Source organism: Crotalus tigris, unplaced genomic scaffold (assembly GCF_016545835.1).
Source record: "Crotalus tigris isolate CLP2741 ecotype Arizona unplaced genomic scaffold, ASM1654583v1 scf7180000018371.15429387391:27106975, whole genome shotgun sequence".
NCBI lineage: Eukaryota > Metazoa > Chordata > Lepidosauria > Squamata > Viperidae > Crotalus > Crotalus tigris.
The window spans coordinates 9,007,324-9,031,926 of NW_024096970.1; the positions used below are offsets into that span (position 1 = coordinate 9,007,324).

The following is a 24,603-nucleotide window of genomic DNA, read 5'->3' on the forward strand; positions in this document are numbered from 1 at the left end:
GGCACCTTTTTTTTTTTTTTTTTTTTTTTTAAAAAAAAAGCACTGCTTAGATACATATTTTTGGAATAAGTTATTTGAAACCAAGAATGGTTGCTGAAAAAGTGGATTTTTGAGCTGTTTAATCACTGCATATGCCCACTTTGAAGATCACAATCAAAAGTTTCTATAAATAAATATTAGATGAAGCATAGGACATGCTTTATTTTTGAACAGTTTTAAGTGAAAAACCTTTACAAAGCTTCACTTCTGAATGTAAAGAGTCTGTTTGGAGCATTTGGGAAATGCTGAAAATATTTCCAAAATGCTCAAAGCAGATGGACCCACACTTGAAACACCAGTTGAATACTTGGGATTTCAAATTTAATGACGCTTTCACATTCAGAAAGATTTGCCCACCCATGGTAAGTAGAAGGAAAATAAGAAGGATCAAAATCAGTCTCAATACAAGCTTTATCCCTTTACTCACCACATAACTTGTCCTGGAACTGCTTGCCAAACTGTTGGATGAGATCAAAGGACTCCACCAAGAAGACATGTTTCTCCAGTGGGGGAGATGCCATGGCCCTCAAAGAGTTCATGTCTGCCCGCTGAACACCCACAGCATAGATCTCAATGCCAGCAGCTCGTGCTTGAGCAGCCACTTCAGTCACACGGTCCTGGGGCCGCCCATCAGTTACAATCACAGCCACCCGGGGAATCTTCCTGTGAAGTGGCCGGGCTCCGTCCTGTACAGTAAAGGCCACATTCATGGCATATTGGATGGCCAAGCCCGTCATTGTGCCTTGAGCCAAGGGGACAATGCTATTGATAGCCTTCTCCATTTCAGCTCTGGTGAAGAAGGACTTGAGAGAGAAGACATTCTGGACTTGGCTGGAGTACTGAATCACCCCAACCCGTGTGGCATTAGGCCCTACATCCAAATTATGGATGATGTCAATCATGAAGCGCCGCATGGTCTCAAACTCAAAGGGCCGGACACTACGTGAGCTGTCAATCACAAAGACAATATCCAATGGACCAGTTTTACATTTAGTTTCTGGAGGAGGAAAAAAGATAAAGGTGGCTTAATCACTTGAAAAAGATATTCCTTCTTTATTAATTAAGACTGTACTTAGGCTTTTTTAGTGTATCAACTAAAGAACATGAATGATATATGGCACAAGCATACACACACATATGCACAAGTATATAAACATACATAGAGTATATACATAAATTGTAAAGACTTCTGAAATAAAATTATAGATTTGCCACTCCAGATAAAATACTCTTAAATGAAAAGTAACATTCAGTACAATACATTCCTCCATTTGATAAATAAACACTATCATTTAGAGGAGAGCAGGCAATTTAATGCACATGTATTTAAACTTCAATTGCTATCAATACTCAAGGAGATCAATGGTCAATAGCAATGGGAGTTCTACTCAAAATCTGGGGTGCCAGATTGTCTTTTCTGATGTTAACATATCTTGAGCACAAAATTGCTATTATTCATTGAAATAATTCATGTAGAGAAGTATTATTTTTTTTTGCTTTTGCTTGCATATTATATAGCAAAAAAAGAAGAGGCGCAATTGGACATTAGTATTTTAGAACTGCCTCATACATTACATTTTAGCTCATATCTATGATAATTTTTAAAACTGCACACAGTATACATATAAAAATAGGATTTATTAGGATACTTTGATCCAAAAGCATGAAATTAACTTGCTAATTCAAGGTCAACTGTTCAGTCAATGGTCTCTTTTTCAAATGTTTCCACTAATTATTTTGCCAATTCCACAGTATATTTATATGGAAGTTGTTTCAACTTAAACACACTGATTAAATATGTGTTGGGCTACACTTTTAATATGCAATTCTACCAGCACCTCAATTTATTTATTTAAAATACTTCTCTGATTTCTACCATAAAGTTTCAGTAATGGCATGTAGGACTTTAGTAACATTAGGGCTACTGAATTTCTATTTAGATAGGGTAGACATAGTGAAGATACTGGACTTATGACAAAAACCTTATGGCTTCCTATAAGGTATATACATTACAGCACTATGTTGCTGCATAGTAATCCAAAAAAACAAAAAACACCTCACTAACCCACAAGAAAGGATAAATGAGAAATATGGCCTAGTAGTTTAAATTTAATCATTAATTTTTTTAATTTAATAATTAATGTTTTTCTGGTGGAAAATTCAGATTATACATTATGAGATGCATTTGAATTGAGGCAAATAACAAATCTTCATTCTTAAATGGATGATCATTTGACAAAAGTACTTGTTTGTCAGTTTACTGTGATTGTCTGCTGAATGATATATTGATTGATTATGTGCCATCAAGTGGGTATCAGTTCTTGGCAACCAAAGAGATAGATTTTGCCCAAGACAATCTGTCCCTCAGCTAGATGTTCAGGTCTTCCAATAGTGACTAAATCTATCTACCTTGCTTCTGGACTGTCTATATATCAATCTGTTTTTAGCTTTATATCGAGTTTTAATTCAGGTTTGATTTAAAATAATAATAATAACTGGTACTTACCTAAGAGTTTTGGACGAGCTTCCATCATGGTGAAGGCATGCATAAAAAATGGTATAACATACACCAGCTTCATCATTTTCTTTCAAGATGATAGGATCTCAGGAAAAAGTCTAAAGTGCAAAAAGAGAATGTATCTATTTATTTAACCAGGTTTTTATAGCTTCTTCTCACAAGGCTGACAAAAATATCTGACAATGTAGTAGAGTCATGTTAATTTTGGGGTGGGTGGGTGTGACTTCAGGTCAGTTTCTGACTTCTGGCAACTGCCCGGACTAATCCTTGCCATTTTCTTGGTAAGATTTCAGAAGTGATTTATCTTCTCATAGGGCTAAGAGAATATAACTGGCCCAAGGTCATTCAGCTGGCTTTGTGCCTAAGGTGACACTAGAATTCACAATCTCCTGGTTTCTAGCTTGGTGCTTTATCCACTACACCACACTAGCTCTCTATGCTAATATATGATAACAAAAAAAACCAGGAGTTTAGTAGAACCATTTCAAACAAATATATTTTACTACAAGGCATATGATTTTTGTAAACCATGGGCTCATCCAATACACAGAGTGGCTAAACTGATGCAGGACTTAAATTGGATAATTGGGGAGGGAGGGAAAGACCAAATGGCTATGCGAGTGCAGGTTGCATGTGAGACTGATTATTAATACCTTACAAGTTAATAATTATAATGCATTAAAAACCTATTGTGTTTGTTAAGATCTGAGGTTGCCCTTTAGCCTTTTTGTGCATGTGAATTTAAAAACTTCTCATAATGGAATTAAGTAGGCCTTTTAATAAAATATATTAGTTCACAATAGTAGTAAATATCTGGAGCTTGGGTATAGGGTGAGGGTGACCCTTCATCTTCAAAATGTATCAGTCAACAGATTCCTTTGATACGTTTTTTGTAATATGATAAAATTTTATAATATTACTTTCACATCCAGTTGTTCACAAATATATACATTTTTAAGATTAGCTATCTAGCTTGAAATCTCAATATAGATAACCTGGTTTGAAAGTAAAAAGTTATTTTAAAGTTGGTTATTCAGTGGTAAACTACAGAGCATATAGAGCTTATTCTTAAGTTACTTTGTTCTAAATTATACAGTGCTCTGAGAGTCTAGAGCAGTGCTTCAGTTCTTTGGGAAACATAAGGCAAGTGTCCATGTAATTTTAACAGTTTTGTAAATGTTGGTATTAGAAATACCAAGTTACTGTTGAAACTATTCTTAATGTAAAAGCAGTTATCCCAATGGGTGATTTCATGGTATTCCTCCTGCTATATTATATTAAAATTCCTCATCATCTAGCAAAACAAGAGAATATTGTGGCTTTCTGATAGAGAGCCCGACTGCATGTTAATTAACTTCATTTCAGTATATAAGCCAGAATAATTTATTGAAGTAAAATATTCCTTTCCCCAAACTCCTCTCTCTATTACTGTTTTGTACAACATGCCAAAATATACATTTTAGACTACTATGTTGTGCAAGCCAACCCTGGGTGGTTAGTTTATGGCTCTGTATACTGCATGACCCAAGAAGTGGGTAAACAGAATATCCATGGTACACATATGGCTTATTCAGGGCAGTCAACAAGCCATCATATTTTCACAAATTAGAATATTGGGAAAATGAGCAATTCACCAAATCCCAACTGACAATTTCACTTATCTCTAGTCACATTCAGGATATTTTTAAACACCCTAAACCAGTTGACATAAACCACAGGAAAAGAAAGGATATTAGCAGAAACAGATCCTTCTGAATAATTCAAAACAAGATGTCTAATCAATAGCATATTTTTCAGCGTGATGACTTCTAAATGTGGAAGATCCTAGATGATTTAAGAAAACTAACAAATGCAGTAATAGCAAAGTACTAAAGTGTAGTAATTTAAGTAATATGAGCAATATTATAGATTTGGAGCTCTGGAAAAGAAATAATAAGAATCTCTAGATATTAATATAAAGGTATTGATGAAAAGGTAGCAAGGATCTTCCCAATATTCTGGCCCCAGTTGGTAAACCCGCCTATTTGGCCCAGAAGTATGTTTAGGGAGTCTGGCACTTGATTTCAAGGGCATCTCATAGGTTTAACAATAATTACCTATGATATTTAAAGAAAAATAATAATAAATTCATTTCAAGTGTTTAGCATTCTAAATATGGGAGGAAGCAGGATGCATGAAAGGGCATCTCCCTCCCATGATCTGGCTCTGAATATCTGAAGGAAACATGCTGGCCTGGAAGGCACTCAAATCCCCACAGTGATAACTGCAACGAAAACCAGATTAGCACAGATTATTATAATTTTTTCAACAACAATTTTTGAAGTCTAAGTGCTATGAACATGCAATTTCATTTTAAAGAAAGCCGCCTTGAGCCTCCAGAGATTCCACAACGGCAACAACTTTTCCCAACATTTTGTCCAGAAAAGCCTTAAGAATTATTTATTTATTTATTGAATTTATTTGCCACCTATCTCGTCATGGGGCTACTCCAGGTGGCTTACAACAATAAAAACAGAGAAAGGAAAGAAGTGTAAACATAACAGTAGCAAAGGAACACTAGAATAAACAATGAAAAACAATGAGAATACAGCAATATGGGGACAAAAGATGGGTGGGTGCAGATGCAGGAAGTGAAGGAAGAGGTATGGTTTGCTGTCATTCTACTGGCCACCTCCAGTGTGGTGGTACTCCCTTATTGGGTCCCCCCAAGCCAGCCAGCTGAGCCAGATCTTCAGACTGTTATTGCTGTTATAGAAATAGATTTCTATAACATGGAGGTTGAAAAGGTTTACGGGTTGGGAGTGGTGAAGAATCATGGTTTTCAATTTTCTAATGATAAGGTGACCAACTTTTTTACAACAAAAAGGAGGACACGAATAAATTGAAGAAACAAATATTGTAAACAAAAGAAACATTGTATTTATTGCAACAATAATACAGAATACACTATAATATGATAAATACATAATAAAAACCATTTGTAACAATAACATTTTATATTGTAATTATGCTTACATGCTTATTAATTATTTAAATGAGTACTTTTCCATTGAATGAATATTTTTTTGTCATCTTCTAACAATATATTGGAAATATCTGAACAAGAAATATCCTTCATATTGAATTTTACAGCAAGTGCTGCAGCTAGAGTATCAACATTCAATCTCGATTTCTCACTTGTCCAAAAATCTACACAGCTGGATTGTGCGGGGGTGGGCGGCAGAGGCAGGTGTTGTGAGCCAGGTGCTCCAGGATGGCCATGTAGATGCGCAGGGTGAGGTGGTGGCAGCGCAGGTCAGCACTGCATAGACCACCAGCTGGCGCAGCCCATGGAAGGTCAACTGCCCGCCACGCCCCCGCCCATAGCCGCCCCACCAGCACCGCTGCCCTGCCATGGAGAGCTGGCCCCATGGCTCGCAAAGCACCAGCTGAGCCAGCTCTGGCCCTGCAGCCGCCCCCCAGCACCACCGCCCACCCACCCTGCGCATCCCCGTAGAGCTGGCCCTATGGCTCACAAAGGCAAAGCACCAGCCGCGCCAGCTCCGGCCCTGCAGCCACCCCCCCAAGCCGTCCCCCAGCACCACCACTCACCCTGCGCATCCCTGTAGAGCCGGCCCCGTGGCTTGCAAAGGCAAAGCACCAGCCGTGCTGGCTCCAGCCCTGCAGCTGCCCCCCCAGCTGCCCCCCAGCACCACCGCATACCCTGTGCATCCCCGTAGAGCCAGCCCTGCGGCTTGCAAAGGCAAAGCACCAACCACGCTGGCTCCGGCCCTGCAGCCGCCCACCCCAGCTGCCCCCAGCACCACCGCCTACCCTGCACATCCCCGTAGAGCCGGCCCCGCGGCTCGCAAAGGCAAAGCACCAGCTGCCCTGGCTCCGGCCCTGCAGCTGCCCCCCCCCAGCTGCCCCCCAGTACCACTGCCTACCCTGCGCATCCCTGTGTAGAACCGAACAGGGAAGATCAAGAGAAACTTACCGCTCCAGTCTCCTCCAGCTATCTGCAGAACTAAGTAGGAGATGGTGTAGTTGGGTAGCAGTGAGGGGTGCAAAGTTCCTGCAACTTGCACGTGCAAAGTTTGCTGCCCGGGTGCTTTGGCGCACTCAGCAGCAATTCCTATTGGCTTTCGAAAGCCAATGGGGGAGTAGCACAGCTCAGGCAAAAGTTGAAAAAAAACATCAAAAAAAGGTCCCGGAATGCCTTCTGAGCGTTTTATGAGGAAAAGAAAGCCCTGCAGATAAGTCTTCAAATATAGAAAAAGAGGACATTTAGGAGGACATTTTTCGAGGGAGGACAGAACTCACAAAAGGAGGACTGTCCTCCCAAAAGGAGGACGGTATATGGGAAAGGAGGACATTTAGGAGGACACTTTTTGAGGGAGGACAGAACTCAAAAAAGGAGGACTGTCCTCCAAAAAGGAGGACGGTTGGTCACCTTACTAATGAGCCAGACATTCAAAATGCTAAAGATATAACAGCATTTGCTCTATCCACCAGAGGACTTTGTAATACTATGTTCCCACTTAGTAAACGATGCATGGAGACTCTAGAAAAGAGCAGTGGAATTCTATGAAACTATGCTAAAAAAATGTAATGTTTTCCTTCTGTTTTCAAAAGGGAGTGTGGCATGCAGAAGCTACTTTTTTCCTCAGCTTTGTCATATAATTCCTGGCTAACTTCTGGAGCGGGGAGAAATCTTACTAAAAGAGAATGAAACAGGTCATAAACTGCCTCCTGGTGGCCAATGTAAGTAAAAACACCACAGAGGACATGCTGTGTAATGGGTGAAGAAGTCATATAAAACCTCATAAAATGGAGAATTATAAATAAGCAGTATTATTTATCCTTAGAATTATATAGGTTATTTTTTAAAGGGAGTGTCTTCATTTCTAATTTCTCCAGTATGTGAGCTTCTTAGATGCATCTGCCTGGCCACCATGAGACAGAATTCTGGACTATCCGGACTTTTGTTCTGATCCTTTAAAATCCTTCTTACGTTCTATGTCTTAAGTTCTATCTTTCTTCAGCTTCTTTTATTCCAGTCTTTGTTTTAATAACAAGATATAAATAACTTAATTTTCTGCTCTTTGCTTTAAATAAGCAATCAGTTGTGAGCACTTGTTCCAATTCAGCAGGACTGTTCTTGTCATAAAGCTCTCTTTGTGTTGTGTTCAACTGCTGCAGATTTCTGACCAATAATACAAAATAATAATACAGAAATGCTCCCATATGCCAAGGTTAAACTCAGTTATGGAGATACACTGTTGTAGCCAGAACTTATTAAGTGGTATATATATTAATGGGTGGGTGTATGTATCATGCTAATCAGAAAGCAAAGAAACTAGAACATGATGTAATGATTAAGTTGTATTAGGCCTGGAGAGAGTCAAATTCCACAAATCTAACTTTGGGCACAACAAGTTCGTTGTTGTAGGGAGAAATTGAAAAAAAAATGATGTTACGTACCTAATCCTGAATTCTTTGAAAAAAGGCAGGATATAAATCTAACTAATAATATGAATAATAACAACAGCAAGCACCCTCAGGTCACCCACAGCCAAATCTGATCCAGAAAAAACAGTGTCAGGCAATGTTATATATGTACTGGTTGCAAAAGCTTTAATTTTATTATATTTCTTTTCAAGCATATGTGTATCTCCTTACAATTTTTTTAAAACTCTTATTACTTAATTAATGATATTGCTTTTCAGAAAGGAAGGGCATTAAATTAATCTGTTTCAGGGGACAAATACAGTCACTTAATTTTAAAAAAATTCTCCTCAGATAAGCTGGCTATTTATTATGAACAAATCTAAACAAAGTTCACAAATTTATTCTGTAGATTTCCACCTGTACCCATAAAATTGATTTAACCCTCCAGAAAACTGCAAGCTAAACAAGATTTCAGTTATTCATTCTAAATCATTTTATACCTTGTCACTTTATGCTACTTTCATACTCCTAAAAACTGGGGTATAATTTCCCCATTTTACTAAAAGCCTCTTTTGTATATATACTGTATATAATATTCTCCATGTCAGCCATTTCTTTTCCCCAATGCCAAAAATGTCTTGTTCATGCCTTTACAAAATTTCCAGCTCAGTTTTGTGTCAGAGCCAAAAAATAAGCCTAGAAAGCTTATAGATTTCAGTTAAGAAAATTGACCATTTATATTTAGCAAGAACTAAACGATTCCCTGAGGGTTGATGTGTGAATCCAGTTCTGTTCTGAGCAGTAGTTGAAGCCAAAGGCTCTCAACATAAATAAACATAAAAATTATTCTCAGTATTTTTTACTCAGGGTAAAACAGTGATAGCTGAAAAAGCAATGTACTGCTGTCTACAACAAATTTGAGGTGGCGTAACCCAATTCATGAGCACAGTCCTTGGGTAAGAAGATGCATGTATCACCTCAGGCTTGTGCTTTCACAAAATACATATACACTGTTTGTGTGTGTGTGTGTGTGTGTGTGTGTGTGTGGTATCAATGTATATTTTAAAAAAAACCACTTGCTTATGTACATGATGATGCATTTTATAGGATAAGGATCCAAGAGGAAACATTATGTCTGCTAAGCAGCAATATCTATCTAAATTGGAAAACCAGATAACAGTCAAATGGGTTCATGGTACAATTCTTTTATATTATAACAGTCACACAGTACAAAAACCAAATCTTATTAAACTGAACTCTTATATACTCAGAATGAATTGATGAGCTACAAGACCAAGTCAAAACCATATGGTTTAGGTTTAAATGTGGGTTCATACACTCTTTTGGTCATCCAAATAGCCCAATATTTCCCAAACTTAGCACATCTTGTCACATTCAAGTTGCCAAGATTGAGAAACACTAACTTAGCTTAAAGGACCCCTGATGCAGAATATTATTGTCTCCTTCTGAAGACCAGTGCTTTTTTTCTAAAAAAAAAAAAAAAAAAGGTGCCGGAACTCACACACATCATACAACCCACCTTGCCTACCCTACAAGATTCCATCCCAAAAAAGTGCCAGAACTCCGTTCTGGGCGTTCTATGAGGAAAAAAGCCCTGCTGAAGACAATTTTGTTTTGTTCACTTCTTATGTTCTTTTTTCTTCCTTTTGATAGGAGTGAGGGAAAGCAGTGATAAGCCTGTAGTGGCAATGCAGAAGACCATTGTTATCGCAAGGACTTAGTAACATATTTTGATTTCTCCTTATATCAAGAAAAATCTAGAAACTTAGAACTCATTCATTGTTTTTCACTCTTGCTTGTGGAAAAAAGGAAAAGGGGAGTGGAAAATATCATGTAGGCCACACTTTGTATCATGGTAGAGACTCTAGAAAGAGTACAGAGAAGAACAACAAAAATGATTAGGGGACTGGAGGCTAAAATATATAAAAAGTGGTTGCTGGAATTGGGTATGTCTACTTTAAAAAAGAGAAGGGCAAGTGGTGACATGATAATAGTGTTCCAATATCTCAGGGGCTGCCACCAAGAAGAGGGAGTCAAGCTATTCTCCAAAGCACCTGAAGGCAGGACAAGAAGCAATGGATGGAAACTAATCAAAGAGAGAAGCAACCTAGAACTAACAGTGAGAACAATCAACCAGTGGAACAGCTTGCCTTCAGAAGTTCTGGGTGGCTTTTAAGAAGTGACTGGATAGCCACTTGTCTGAAATGGGGGGGTGGACTAGAAGACCTCCAAAGTCCCTTCCAACTTTGTTATTCTGTAATTCTATGCACCAGTAGCACATGATTGGGGATGTGCAATACCTTGGCCATTTTTATAGATTTCACAGTCATGACAAAACCTTCTGCTGAAGCCCAGTTTATTGCCTGGTGTGTCTAAAACCAGGCAAAGAGGGACACAAAGATGCATAGATTGGAACCATTTGGCCTTAGAAGCAGAAGAAACATGAACAGAAAACTGCAGGGGACAGAATGAAGCCCACTGCAAACTTTTAATCCAGCTTCCCAGTTTGTCATGTAATAACAGTTTAAGTGGTAATCTTATCCATCTTATCCACTATTATGCCTGCTGGCGAAGGTAGCAGAATGTCTGTGAGAAATCAGCAATTAGAGAACAGCTGGGAAAAGGAAGTGCAAACACTGAGCAGCACTGAAAATTTAGCATCCAAGCAGGAGGCCTTGGGACTTTAAAAAAAACAAAATGAAAGACATTTTGCTCTAGAGCCAAGGTGCTCACAACTGGTTGTTTGTTTAAAGCAAAGACCTTTGTAATCTAAATAGTAATAATTTATTTGTGCTTACATGAAAACTAGCCAGTAGATATGTAGCCTAGTGCAAGACATGACAGGAATCAGCCAAAAACCTTATCTCTACCTGAAGTTTACTGTAAGTGTATAAAAACAAGCAAAGAGAAGAATAAAGACCGAACAGAAGACCCAGCTAATGTCTTTCACTTCCTAGAATACTGTAATTACAAGCAAAAAGGGATCCCTCATCACGTAATGGAGCCAGGTAAGCCAATATGAAACTCAATTCTGCTTACTAATATCTTGCTCTCTTCCTTCCCAAGTTTCATATATGAACTATTGGTCATGTACTGAGTTTCAGCAAAAGCTGTTGCTTTGGGTTTCAGTACTGCCTGCCAAGTAATAATTCCTCTTGTTATTATTATTCTGGCTACCTGTTATCAGAAATACTTTGAATATTCCAGTTGAAATCCTTTAGGACAGTGGTTCTCAACCTTTCTAATGCCGTGACCCCATAATACAGTTCCCCATGTTGTGGTGACCCCCAAGTGGGTGTGGCCACCAATAAGAGGGAGTAGGACAGCTAGGGAAAAGGGAACAAAATGGTGGACAGCATGGTTTGGCGACCCCCATGAAATGGTCGTTCAACCCCAAATGGAGTCCCGACCCAAGGTTGAGAACCACTGCTTTAGGACAACCAGAGACATCAACTCTTTGTCTCCTGGTTGTTATGACTTCAACTCTTGCAAATTCCTACCCAGCATAATCAAAGGTTTCATTCTCTTGATATTGCACTTTTAACAAATTTGAAAAATATCATACAATCCTCAACTTGAGATGTAACATTTTATGGAGGATATTGGCAGGCAAAGCAATTTATATGAGAAAAGACTGAAAGAATCTCTGCAGAACAAGAAGCATCTGATTGAGTTTGCAAGATACATTTGAACTTAAACTTGAAGAAGCTTTTTAATTTCAGTTAGACAGATGGATTGACTGATTGACTGACTCTGTATAATTTATAAATGGAAAGTGATCCAGATTACATGTCCAATGACATTAACCTAAGTAGGAATAATCCTCACAGATATCTGCACTAACAGCAAGTGAAAAATTATCAATATTAAAATTTCACTGGCTTTCTGAAGGTAGCAATTAAATAAGCTAACAAATGAAATTTTTGTTGGCTTTTGGTTTCTTTGCCATATGATGTAAGAAATATACCCGTAAATGCCGGCGTACAAGGCGACCCGGCGTATAAGACGACCCCCATCTTTATAGCCGGGCTGCATTCCTAGAACATCGTCTTATACGCCGGAAACTACCAGTATTTCCGGCGTATAAGACGACTCGGCGTATAAGACGACCCCCGTCTTTGGCGCCGATTTCAGCGCTCGCAGAAGTCACCTTATACGCCGGCATTTACGGTATATATATATACACATATATAATATTAGTGTATTAGTGCTACATTGGTCATACAAATGGCCAATGTAATGGTATATGTATGTTTTGTTTTTTTGTTTTTTTACTTTTTCTGTTATAATTTTTAAAGAAATGTTGTTTTTTTTAAAAAAAGTGTAATAAGCTAGGAGGGCTATAGATCACTGGAGAAAGGATTGTATAATGGAAGAACAGGGGAATGACATGTGGTCCACTTTGTTCAGATCAGATTGCAAAGAGTCTGCCTGGAAATATTTGGAACAGTTCTGAGCACATCAGACATGTCAAAAATTCCAGACTCCATTCATAGAAAAAATAGATAAAATTAGGGGGAGAAAAATCCTACTTAAAACTTCACCAGTCAAAGTCAACAGCACTGGGCCATCTCAGGTACTCCAGGTATTGTTGAACTGTAAAATCCAGCAAGCGTAGTTGGCATGATTAATAGAGAAGGATCCTGAAAGTTATATTTCAATATAATACAGAATGCTACAGTTGCCAATTACTAAATTAATCCAAGGTCTGGCTCAAAATATGGCAATTATTTATGATCACACTTGGGGCCAGAATTTCCACTGTTAAGTAAGGCAGCTGTTAAGTGAGCTGTGCCCTATGTTATGATCTTTTTTGCCACCGTTAAGTAAATCACTGCAGTTGTTAAGTGAATCAGGCTGTCATTAAGCAAATCCAGCTTCCCCCATTGACTGTGCTTGCTGGAAGCCAGCTGGTAAGTCACAAATAGTGATCACATGACCCAAGGACACTGCAACCATCATAAATACATGCCAGTAGCCAAGACCCATCATTTTGATCATGTGACCATGGAGATGCTGTGAAGGTTATAAGTGCAAGGACTGGTCATAACTCACTTTTTTCAGTGTCATTGTAAGTTCAAATGGTCACTAAATGAAGGTCCTCTTTGAGTCGAGGACTACCTGTACTACATTCAACTGAAAGACCTGCTTTTTCCAGGACTTCTGAGCAGTCAGTGTGAGACACCATATTGTCAAAGCAAGAAAATAACCAAGCAAGTTCGCACCTGTAGGAGGTTTGGTGACTATTTTATCTCTTAGCCTCTCTGTGTGGCACCCTGGGGAAAGAATGGCTCTCAGCAAAATATTTCCTACTGAGCTGGTAATCATTTTTCCATTAGTCTTTGATCAGGTCCCCATTACCAGCCAACAAACCAATCCAGAATAATTGAAACATGAATCTGTCTTTGTCCTTAACACAGTAACAAATAGTTTCCCACATGGGACCTGTGGTTCAATTCCTGACCAAGCTCCTTGCAGTCATAGCTGGTGATGAGAGAGAGAGAGTCCTGAACAAAAAGCTCTTTATAAAGCAGAGAGATCATTTTACCTTTTATTTATTACAGAGCAAGAGCAGACATCTCCAGATTTTGAACCAGTCTGTTTAAAGTAGCTCCAAATCTATTCCCACAGGGAAAGATTAAAAACATTGCACTATACCAGTAAGACATTTAAACTAAAACTATGCTAAAATTGATGCAAATTCTTTAGATACAAAGAAGGATTTCAGAAGACTTTGAATATTCTTGCAAAGATTCCAATATTTTTTTATCCCAGCTCTCTGCTATTCTACTGTAATTGTAAGATATTTTATAAATTCCAAAAATCATATTTTCCTGGACAATCCTAAGTATATCAGTCAAGTGCCTATCTCTCCTAGCTGGTGAGATGTGTGATAATATGTTGGTTTGCAAAACAGTCTCTAGATTAGAGATCCTAATTTGCACAGAATAGAGTGAACATGTTTGGAATAAAACTGGGCTGTAATTTTATACATGGCTCACTGGCCAAAATGTGTCAGAATTTATCAGGATTGCCCTTATTACTAGCAAAGAAGAGTTTATGTGTCTTGGGTAGGACTAAGACTTGTAATCTAGTGTGCTGTATAGTAGATTACAATAAGCTATGAGAGCATCTGGTCATGATCATAGCATAAAGAAGATTAAGACTTGGAATCCAAGAGAAATAAATGGTGACAAGCAGAACAACAAATTAAAGATCGAAAAATAAACATGGCATGAGTCTGCAAAATTAAAACCTAACAGACTTTAATAAAAGTGAAGTATTTGTGTGTATAAAAATGTACCGTAGGTTTAATTACGAACAAAAAGTCTAAACTGTATGTCAGAAGGTATAAATTAGTGTCATCTAGCTGCATATAAAAATACACATTGATAAATTGATGACAGTTGCCATGTCATACTCTAGTGAATGGTGATAATGTAAAAGAAAAGAGTGGGGTAGGATTGCAGGGCATTCTGATCAAGGGGAAAACATGATTTTGCTGAGTGACATGAATGGATAGGTGGGTGGAATCAAGAAAAGAGAAAGTGAATCAGCCATTCAGAAACCCTAGAATGAATTAGAATGGTGACTGATAAGTATCTTCCAAAAATGGAAATAATAAAAAATGGTTATGAATGGATTAACTATAAATCTTTGATATGTATAGATGTCAAAAGAATCAATATAAAACAAAAAACATGATTGATTTGCCAGTTTATAATAAAGTCTGGAAGAAGTAATGAAGTATATTTGGATGATGAGAGGTTCTGAATGTTAAGATAGAGCATTTTGGGGTGAGGTCAAGAATTGACCTTATAGGAAAAAAATTGTATGGAGGAAAAGGAATCAACTGAAATAAATGGGAATGAAAATAAATCAACTTCATGAAGAGAAAGTACAAATCCTAATTGGAAAAGAATTAGAAGACGGATTAATCTTCCAACTGAATCAAAACCCAAATACAAAGATACAAATGGTGTCAGCTTGTTGAAAAATGAACAGGCAGCAGACACATCTTGTTGTCCCTAGATACCTTTATACAATCTCATTTGGTAGCCAAAAAGGAGGGGAAAAAATACTAAAATCTTACACAATCAAGAAGTAGTAATAAATTTCGGCAGTAATTCAGCAAAATAAATTTTATTTTACTGTTGGCCTCCAGGGGTTATTCTATCTAGAGCCTGTTGAAACTGCACTGAAGATTCCTATAGCCTAGCCAGGGTAGGCAACTTTGGCTCTTTTATGACTCATGGACTTCAACTTCTAGAATTCCTGAGCCAGCCATGCTGAGGGAAAAGGGAGAGGTTTCCATGCTGAGCCATGCTGACTCAGGAATTCTGGGAGTTGGTCCATGAGTCATAAAAGAGCCAAGGTTGCCTACCCCTGGTTTGCAGATTTCAATGAAGACTATTGGTTCATCCAGGACATTTTGTGTGTATTGGAGGGGGGGGAGGGAGAAAACTAGTTTCCTCTCAACTTTTATTCTTGTAGTCAATAATTGTACATGATGATTTGGGAAAGTTTCCAAAATGTTGTTAATATCTCTGCTTTCTGCTTTCTATGATACACCACAAGGAATTTCTGTCTGAATCTATGTTTTGCCTATATTTAATATTATACAACCACAGCTATGTAATATTTATTTACACAGCCAATTATGTTCTGAACTGACCATCAAAGTAAAATAAACCTCATTAGACGTTTGAAGAATTATCTTTCATTTGCCAAGCTAGCCATGCTGGCTCAGGAATTCTGGGAGTTGAAGTCCACGAGTCATAAAAGAGCCAAGGTTGCCTACCCCTGGTATATACCATGGTTTGATGAATATCAAATATATTTTGATGGTTACTTTTTTCATTATATTTTTGGGATATCACTGGAACTAGCCACTTTGATATTTTGATTTTCTCTGATTTTCCATGTGTGCAAATAACATAGAAGAGCAGGGATCAAAAGGATGTTGCTGTAAGCTGGTAGGAATGTATGTATCCTGTCCAATTTCCTTTGTATTTAAGTCACAGAGTTGTATTTAGTGTCCTTTAGTTTTTAATCAAAGTTTACAAGGCTTCTGAAAAAGAAATTAATCTTGGATTAATCTTTCCTTTCCAACAAGGTTTGTGAATTTTAAAGCTAAAGTATTTTTATTTTCATTAATAACATGTGACCAAGTCAACCTATGGCATGGCTCTCATCTACTCTATATAATATTGAAACACATAGCATTCTGCACACAACTACCAATCTATATTATCATGGAACCATTTCTGGAGTTTTGCATAATTTGCACAATTATGCAAAACAGTTTAATTCCAAATGGAGTGACAGCTCCATAAGGAGGAAGAGAGAGGGAAGAGGATTTTCACATTTGGATAATGCATTTATGTGAATTAATCATGCCTGTTACTAACGAAGAATGTCAGAGTGAGTTTTAAATAAAAAATAAAAAGAGGAAATAATGCTGCAAATGTCCAAAAGCAAGCCTAAGGGAAAATCCCAGATAGTCTATTCACCTAACCTTGAGTTTCCAGGATTTTCCCATTAGCATCCTTTCACATTCCCAGGTATTTGCAAGCTTGCAATTAGATCTATCTTTGTCCTAGGCTGCCTTTTTAACATGCTTCAATATGAGTCCCAAGGGGTTGGACCCAGAGCTATGTAATCATTTCCCATAATTTCCCATAATTATTTCCCTCTATTCATGTTATCTCTGGAAATGTAGTTTGGAAAATGCTCCTGTCTTTGTCTGAAGTAACTACTATTGAACGTTCATTTGCAAAAAGAAGTTGGGGAGTACTTGATATAGACATTTCTTGTACATTCCATTTCCTGTTTTAACAAGTCTATTTTTTTATTTAAAAAAATTAAAATCATTCTGCCAACATGCATGGAGGAGAAAACAGGCCGATACACTAAGTTGCTTATAAAGGGGGGAAAAGTTGCATGATACCTAAAGCTATGTTGGTTTTGCAAAATATACAGAAGGCTAATTCTTTCCTTCCAGAAGCAGGTAATATAAAAAGGGTTAAGGGTGAGCTCCAGTAACCGCTCTCTGAATAGACCTTTATTGAATCTGCAATGAAATCTGAGATGTAAACCATATATTAAAAAGTGTGATTGAATTAGGATGAGGGTAGAAAAAGAAAAACATTTGTGTAACAATTTAGAAGAACACACTCCTTCGAAAATTCAGCAGGGCTTCTCAGTTAGATGAAATTGCTGAAAATGATGGGAGTTCTATTCCAACACAACCAAAAGGCACCAAATAGGAGAAATCTGCCTTAAAAACTGATTGGTTTGCATGTTGGGTTTCTTTAACACACCCCAAAAACTCATTTATTAAAGTAGACATATCCAATTCCTGCAACCATATTTTGTATGTTTTAACCTCCATGCCTCTAATCTTCTTTGTTGCTGTTCTCTGCACTCTTTCTAGAATCTCAACATCTTTTTTATATTATGGCAACCAAAACTGAATGCAATATTCCAAGTATGGTCTTTCCAAGGTATTATAAAGTGATATTAATGCTTCACATAATCTTGATTCTGTCCCTCTGTTAATGCAGCCTAGCACTGTGTTGGCTTTTTTGGCAGCTGCAGCACACTTCTGGCTCATATTTAAGTGATTGTCCACTAAGACTCCAAGATCCCTCTCACAGTTGCTACTATTGAGCAAGATACCACCCATATACTATACCTGTGCACTTGGTTTTTCTTGCCTAAATGTAGAAGTTTACTTTTATCCACATTGAATTTCATTTTGTTAGATAGGGCCAGATTCAAGTATGTCAAGATCCTTCTGTATCTTGGGCCTATCTTCTGGAGTGTTGGCTATTCCCATCAGCTTATTGTCATCTACAAATCTGATGAGTTCCCCTTCTACCCCCTTGTCTAAATCATTGATGAATATATTGAAGGGTATTGGGCCTAAGACAGTCAAGACTGACTGAAAAGGGTTATCCCTCCCCATTGAAAAAAAAAAACATAAATAGCCTGGACTCATAAAGAGGCAACTAAACTCCCTTTTGAGCCATGAATTTTGAAAACCTTGCACACACATGTTTATTTTTAACCAATATAAAGTACAACTTTTCCCAGTATAACTAGCCTTTGACATTTACAATGGAATGAACTAATGACATATTGTGGTTTTGGGTAAAAATCTATTGTTTCCCCCACCCAAACTATTTAGTATTTGAATCATATTTCATGTCTGGAAGCATACAGCTATTCCATTCCTTTTCACTGGGTGAAGTATGGTATTGGCTCCCTCTTATCACTTAAAAAAGGGGGTGAAGATTTCCCCTGTCCCATTGTTTCTAACTCTAGGCAGCAGTGCTCCTCTCTGTTTCTGAGCCAAGGGAGCCAGCATTATCAAAAGATGCTTCCATGGGCATGTGGCAGGCATCACTATATACGAGGTGCACAGAACACTGTAACTTTCCCACTGAAGTGGTACCTATTTATCTACCAGCATTTGCATGCTTTTGAACTGCTAGGTGGGCAGCAGCTGGGGCAAGAACAGAAGCTCACCCCATCACATGGTTTTGGGGGCTCAAACTTCCAAATTTCCAGTCAACAAGCTGGGTGTCTTACTACTAGTCCATTATGCCCCCTTATCACTTTGCACACCTTAACTAGGCTAGTGTTTTTCAAATGTAGCAATTTTAAGATGTGTGAACTTCAACTCCCAGAACTCTCCAGTCAGCATGCTTTGAAGTCCACACCTCTTAAAAGTTGTCAAGTTTGAAAAATACTGAATTAGATCCTATCAGCCTTTCAAAAGATTCTGAAGATCTCGCTATTCCCTTGAGAATCAGAACAGACAGTTGATGAACCCATCTTGGTGTTATGTTATATATTTTTGTGTCACTCCAACCACATTGTGATGCTTTTCATTTCCTTTTAAATTGCTTCAATTTGTTTTAAATTCCAATTGTTAGCCAATTAAAGTCATATATCAAGTAGGTGGTTACGTAATTTAAATACCAAATAAAGGAATAAAAATAATTTATGAAAGACTTCTGGTCAAGCCAATAATTCATGTTCCAAGGCACAGATCTTATTGCTAGTTAGTTTGCTTTCAATACATTATATGTTTATATCTTAGTTTGTATTTATGAAGAGAAGAGTATTAATCCACAATAAGAAAATCAAGTAAGGAACTGGACATCAGAATTGGTGGTATATATATGGTGGTACATGCTGGGAAGCTGTTGTTTCTTCACAGTCATGTTCAGAATATTTACTGGTGACCTGAATCCCTTGTATGTACATAGCCATATATTTTGTGTTGGTTCCATAATGTAGGCATGTTTTAGAGGAAACTTTTGAAGATCAGTGGGATCTAAATAACTCTGTCAAATACAGTGAATTTTAATGTCATATTTAGAACAGATTAAATCTAAAACCATCCCATTACTAACCCAGTGGCTACAAACTCACTCTATTTATTATTATTACATGTTAATGTAAATCTGATTTAGGAATACTCATATACTATGCAGAAAGTGCTAGTGGTATGCTGAGTTGTTGTAACCCTTAATATTTTTTGCCTTATGCAGGATCTCTTTATGCATATTTACTTTGGAATATGTCCTAATGCCTGTATTCATGTGATATGATTCAATAGGTTAATTAAAGTCCTAAATGTTGCATGATGCACCATGTTAAGCTTGGTTAGCTGAATTTTTTGAACCCAAGCATTGAGTTCATTGGAATATTATCCACCAGTTCCTTCAGGAGAAAAAATAGTATAAAAATAAAATTTAAAAAATGAAATAAAATAAAAAAATATATTATTTATTTTTAAGCAGAGCTTCAACAAATAATGGAAACTATATCCAAGAGAAATATGCATAAGATTGCATTATATCTTCTTAAATTGGAGCAGTCTAGTTTGCAAATTGAACCCTTTTACAGAAATGTCAGATGTAATTTGAATGTATCTGCTAACTTTTCACTTATGTTTTCGCTTCACATTTGAAGGCTGAACAGACTTTTCCCTTTCTTTAAAAAAAAAACACACAGAGATTTTATGTACTGCTAGGATATTTAACACAAAGAGACATATTGTGTTTTGACCAACCAAGAATTAATTCATATGGAATTCTTTTTTTCAAAAAAAAAGGCCACTAAAAATCAAATGAACAAAGAAAAAAGATCTAACCACTCTCCTAATGAACAACATCTGATGAAATGCTTTGAAAAAGGCAGAAAAACATCCTTTTGAAAAAGAGAAAATGTTCGAGCACAGTCTTCCCAGAAGGCTGAAGGAAAAGCTTACTAGTTTAGATAGATAGTATCATTTTACTACATAAATAAATAAGACATACCAAATTCTGCTACCACATACCAGACAGGAATTCATATTTGAAATGGGGCCAGTTCCATCTTTGAAGTAAATCTCATTGACTATATTGGGCTACTCTCTTAGGGACATATGCCAAAGCAAAGTTCTGCAGTTTTGCTCCAAAAAATAACTTCTGTGTTCTCACAAAGTTTTAGCTACCACAGCTTTTACAAGACTATATACAGATCTGGTGAGCCCTGCAGGGGATGCAGGCCTAAATTTGAAAGGTAATTTATTTTGCTAGTTTTAAGCATTCATTTTCAGGGGAAAAGTCGCACTAACTCGAGGGGTTTGGAGCCAGGCTTTTCTTAAATGGCTTCTTGGAAAAATGGAACACTCTACAGAATATTTTTCTCTCCACTCCCATTTTCTGCAATACATGATTCTCTTCTAATAAGAATTTCACTCAATCACAGAAAATTCTTCTGTGTCTTTTTTTTCCCCCTTTCATTCAAGACTGCCTGCACAAGTCCTTGCCATTTTTCTGGCAAGAGTTTTCAGAAGCCGTTTGCTGTTGCCTCCTTCCTATGGCTGAGAGAAAGTGACAGGCCCAAGGTCACAGATTTTGTGCCTGAGGGGGATGTGGGGGACTAGAACTCAAATCTCCCAGTTTCTAGCCTGATGTTTTAACCACTACACCAAACTGGCTCTCTCTGCAACTTAGCCCCACTTTTACATTTTTTAATTAACTTATTGAAGCAGCTGGTTTCAGGCTGACTTAGCCCAACTTAGCCCTGCCCTTCAGGGATGCTCACCTAAAACACAGAGACTTTCTTCCTTTGAAGCTCTGCAGCTTTGCATGAGGAAAAGTGTGTATTCCACCTAAACTTGTTAAAATGTTTCACTCTTGGTGCAATTTTTAAACATGTTTAAACATTAAATGTTTTTAGTACTACCTAATGCATAAAGCGCAGAAACCAAGGATCATCTCAAAGAGACATGACTTACAACTTGGCATGCCAATACTTGTTGCAACTTTATGACTATTGTGTAAATATAAACTATGCATGTTTACATGAAATTGGGGTGATATTTTAAGTATTAGTGTAAGCAATAGAATACCTCGATGGAAATTAAACTATTAATCAATGGTTAACATTATCTGGAGATAGCTTCCGTAATAAATTATGTATTAGAATTATTAGAATTAGCCAAGTCTTTAAAAAAACTGACATGTAATCATGTGTCTTTTCAGATTCTGCTCAGTTCTTTGGCATGTCTTGCATAGAGGATATAGACATTATGTAGTAAATAAAATATGTTGATTAATTTTGCTTACCTCTCAAGGCTATGTGGAAGAACAAAGAACTGATTTGATTTGATTCAATTAAGGAACTATAACTATAACAAACTCTAAGCTGATACTTATAGTTCTTTAATTGATTCTGCATGCATAAAAAACTTAGAGAACATACTGAAAGTCATTGGTTATTTATGCAAACATTACTGCATGCACCAGCAATTATGATAAACATTTTGTAGGTATAAAGAATAAACCTTGTTTAGACCTTTTTATGCTTAAGAACACTGCAGTGAAGCATCTTAATTGAAGTAAAAGAAAAAAGTACAGCCACAAAGAGACAGCTGTAAAAAGCATTTCACATTCCAGAGCAGAACTGAATGAGCAAATCCAGTCTTCAATATTAAAAACAGCAGATAATGTACCACACTTATTGCATTTCTATAAAATAGTTATTACAACTGTAACAGAAAATATTCTGATTTCTTATTATATAGCAATACGTAGGTCTTATGATATTCCCAGCATTCTATGTTCCTGCCACAAATGGATTAGGGATGTCAAGAAAAATGTAGACATTATTTTTAAAGTTCCCATGAAATTCTGTATGAGTAATATATGGATGGCAGGAACTCAGAAATTACAAAGGATGCGCAAAGAGAAAAATATATCTCAAATTGTCTTTCTACCTTTTCTCCATCCAGAAAAATCCAGTTCATTAAATTATTGGTGTTGTTCTGAACTAATGATTAAGTAAGGAAGAAAAACATAATCAGTTGATTATGTCTTAAATTCACACACATGATTTTTTTCTTCTCTAGTGGCAGCTCGTTTTTACAACTCTTAAGATAGCTTGAAGAGTAGCAACTGAGTGGTGGAAGAGGACTGATTAGATCCAAATTCAAATGCTCACTAAGTTACAAAGCTCACAATATGGCCAGTCACCATCTCTTGAGATAAAACTGGTTGGAAGCCATAGATCTTCAGTAGCATGGATCATAGGCTATGAAAGGGATACTTAATAGTTTTCTCTAAACAATGAGAAAAAGTGGAGTTCTGCTTTGGAAAGTCTATGAGGGCCAGTTAGATATATGCTGACTTTTTCCCCATTTAGGAAAAAGTTTATACCAGTCTTTCCCAGACAAACCTACAAGTGGTTTATTATATCCAATATCCCTAATCAGCAAGATAAGCAGAAATAAAGTCCAATATATCTAGAGTACAGTATTGGGAAATGTATGCTTCTAGTGGTGTGTGTGTGTATATGTGTGTGTGTGTGTGTGTGTGTGTGAAGAAAGGTCTATATCCATTTTACTTAGCTCTTTTGTCAATAGGATATTTGACTGAGTGTTGCCCTGACATATCATGAAAACAATAAATATAAGAGAATCACTGTATGTGATGAATTTGAGCCAAGCATCTGCATTTGAGAATTCACTAATATCTCAGGGCATGTATGTTGCCTTCTGATGTGCTTCAGCCACTTGCTGAAGCATATCAGATGTGTCTCAGTTAAAATCTGCAACACTTCTCTGCCATTCTAACCAAGTCTCCCTTGATGTCATTGGAGGTTCTTCTTTGCTTGATTACATGGTTTCATACTTTCCAGCTTCAATCCCCATCATTACCACACAGGGCTGGGAAAGCCTCCTGCTTGAAACCTTGGAGAACCAGTACCCAGCCAGACAAGAGATGAAGCAATAATCTGGCTTAGAATAAGTAAATGAGCTACCTAATTTGTCTCCCTAGGCTGAAACTTTGGGCTGACAAACCTCAGTGAGCAGGTTGGTGGGAACAGGGCTCTTCCCCATGGTCCCTCATTATCTCCCTCCACTTTTTGGCAAAGAGAAATCTTGATGTCAGAAGGATATACACACCCTGGGATCTTAAGGGCAAATACCCTTAAGGATGGTAGAGATTTTAAAAGGATAGGGATCAATAAATCAAGTGAGGAAAAAAAGAGCATGTGCAAAGATAAATAATTGGCCATACATACTGCATTACGCTCTACAGTAGAAAAGAAAGATTTTATATATGCTCCCTAGCCAGAATCAAGCCAATACAAAAACTGCCTTCACACATTTAACCAAGTACTAGAAAAAGAAGTTGTTCAACTGCTTAACAAATTGTCAGTGGAAATGTGAGAAACGAATAGGTTCAAAGCTGCCTAGTGTTGGCTAGTTGGAGAAATGGTAGTCAGCTGTTTCTTTGCAATCTTTTCCCAAAGGGCTTTCAGGAAAAGTTAAAATGCTGCAAATGCCTTGTTAGGTATAGGTCTAGTGACGGTACCTGATGTCCAAGTGATCCTCAGAAGTCAGATTTGGGGATGGTTTGTGGGTGAGGGGGAAGCCCTATTCTCACAATCCAGTGTGAATAGATCTTACAGCCCCACACGACTTGTGGGTTGCTACCTATTAACAGGCGCCCCTTCTTAGCTTTCCAGGCTTTCTCAAAGCAGCGGCCAAGAAAATCCTTGGGCTTTGCATTTGCACATGGCCAGGCAGTTCCTCGGGAACTCGCCTTTGGAGATGATGGAGATCAATCGTGAGTCTTCCGGGGCAAACTTGCGCCGGGTCCGAGCTCACCTCGAGCTTTCGTCTTGCAGGTACCCGGCTGTCTCCGGAACCCCTCACTCACCTGGGCCAGCAAGAAGGCTCGGCGGGACAACCAGCTAGGATAGCGGCGGTTGGGGAGACGACTTCCCCGCGGTCTTGGTCCAGGTAAAACGGATGAGGGAAAAGCGGAGCGGTCGGTGGGGAGGCAGCTCCGCTCAGTACTGGCGCTACAGACGCTGCTCGGACTGAGAGGAGCCAGAGAGGAGAGCGCGGTCTTTAACCGAGAAGCTGGAAAGGAGAGGCGGGAGGGGGGGAAGGAAAGCTGACCCCTTGCTCTGTGGGGCTAAAGAGCGGGGCTATCCCGGCAGGGAGCGGGGCTGCCCTGTTTCGGCCCCACCCAGCCACCACCTCCGTGGGCAGGATGGTTCCCCCCTCACTGCCAGGCACG

General features: G+C 38.0%; 2 protein-coding genes across 3 annotated transcripts in view; one reads left to right on the forward strand and one right to left on the reverse strand.

The window, feature by feature from the left end:
* The window catches only part of MATN4 (matrilin 4), a 38,219-nt gene extending 13,848 nt beyond the window's left edge, over positions 1-24,371 (reverse strand). Inside the window, exons 1-3 of the mRNA XM_039351319.1 lie at positions 24,238-24,371; positions 2,546-2,655; positions 467-1,036 (exon numbers count right to left, since the gene is read on the reverse strand). Of these exons, the coding sequence (XP_039207253.1) occupies positions 467-1,036; positions 2,546-2,621 (646 nt within the window). The 5' untranslated portion in view covers positions 2,622-2,655; positions 24,238-24,371. The remainder of the gene's footprint in view (positions 1-466; positions 1,037-2,545; positions 2,656-24,237) is intronic.
* The window catches only part of RBPJL (recombination signal binding protein for immunoglobulin kappa J region like), a 39,438-nt gene continuing 25,661 nt past the window's right edge, over positions 10,827-24,603 (forward strand). The window contains exons 1-2 of one of the 2 annotated variants that reach the window (XM_039351320.1): positions 10,827-11,016; positions 24,206-24,320. In XM_039351320.1, coding sequence (XP_039207254.1) covers positions 11,007-11,016; positions 24,206-24,320 — 125 coding nt within the window. In that variant the 5' untranslated portion in view covers positions 10,827-11,006. The remainder of the gene's footprint in view (positions 11,017-24,205; positions 24,321-24,603) is intronic. The other variant, XM_039351321.1, reaches the window with a different exon arrangement.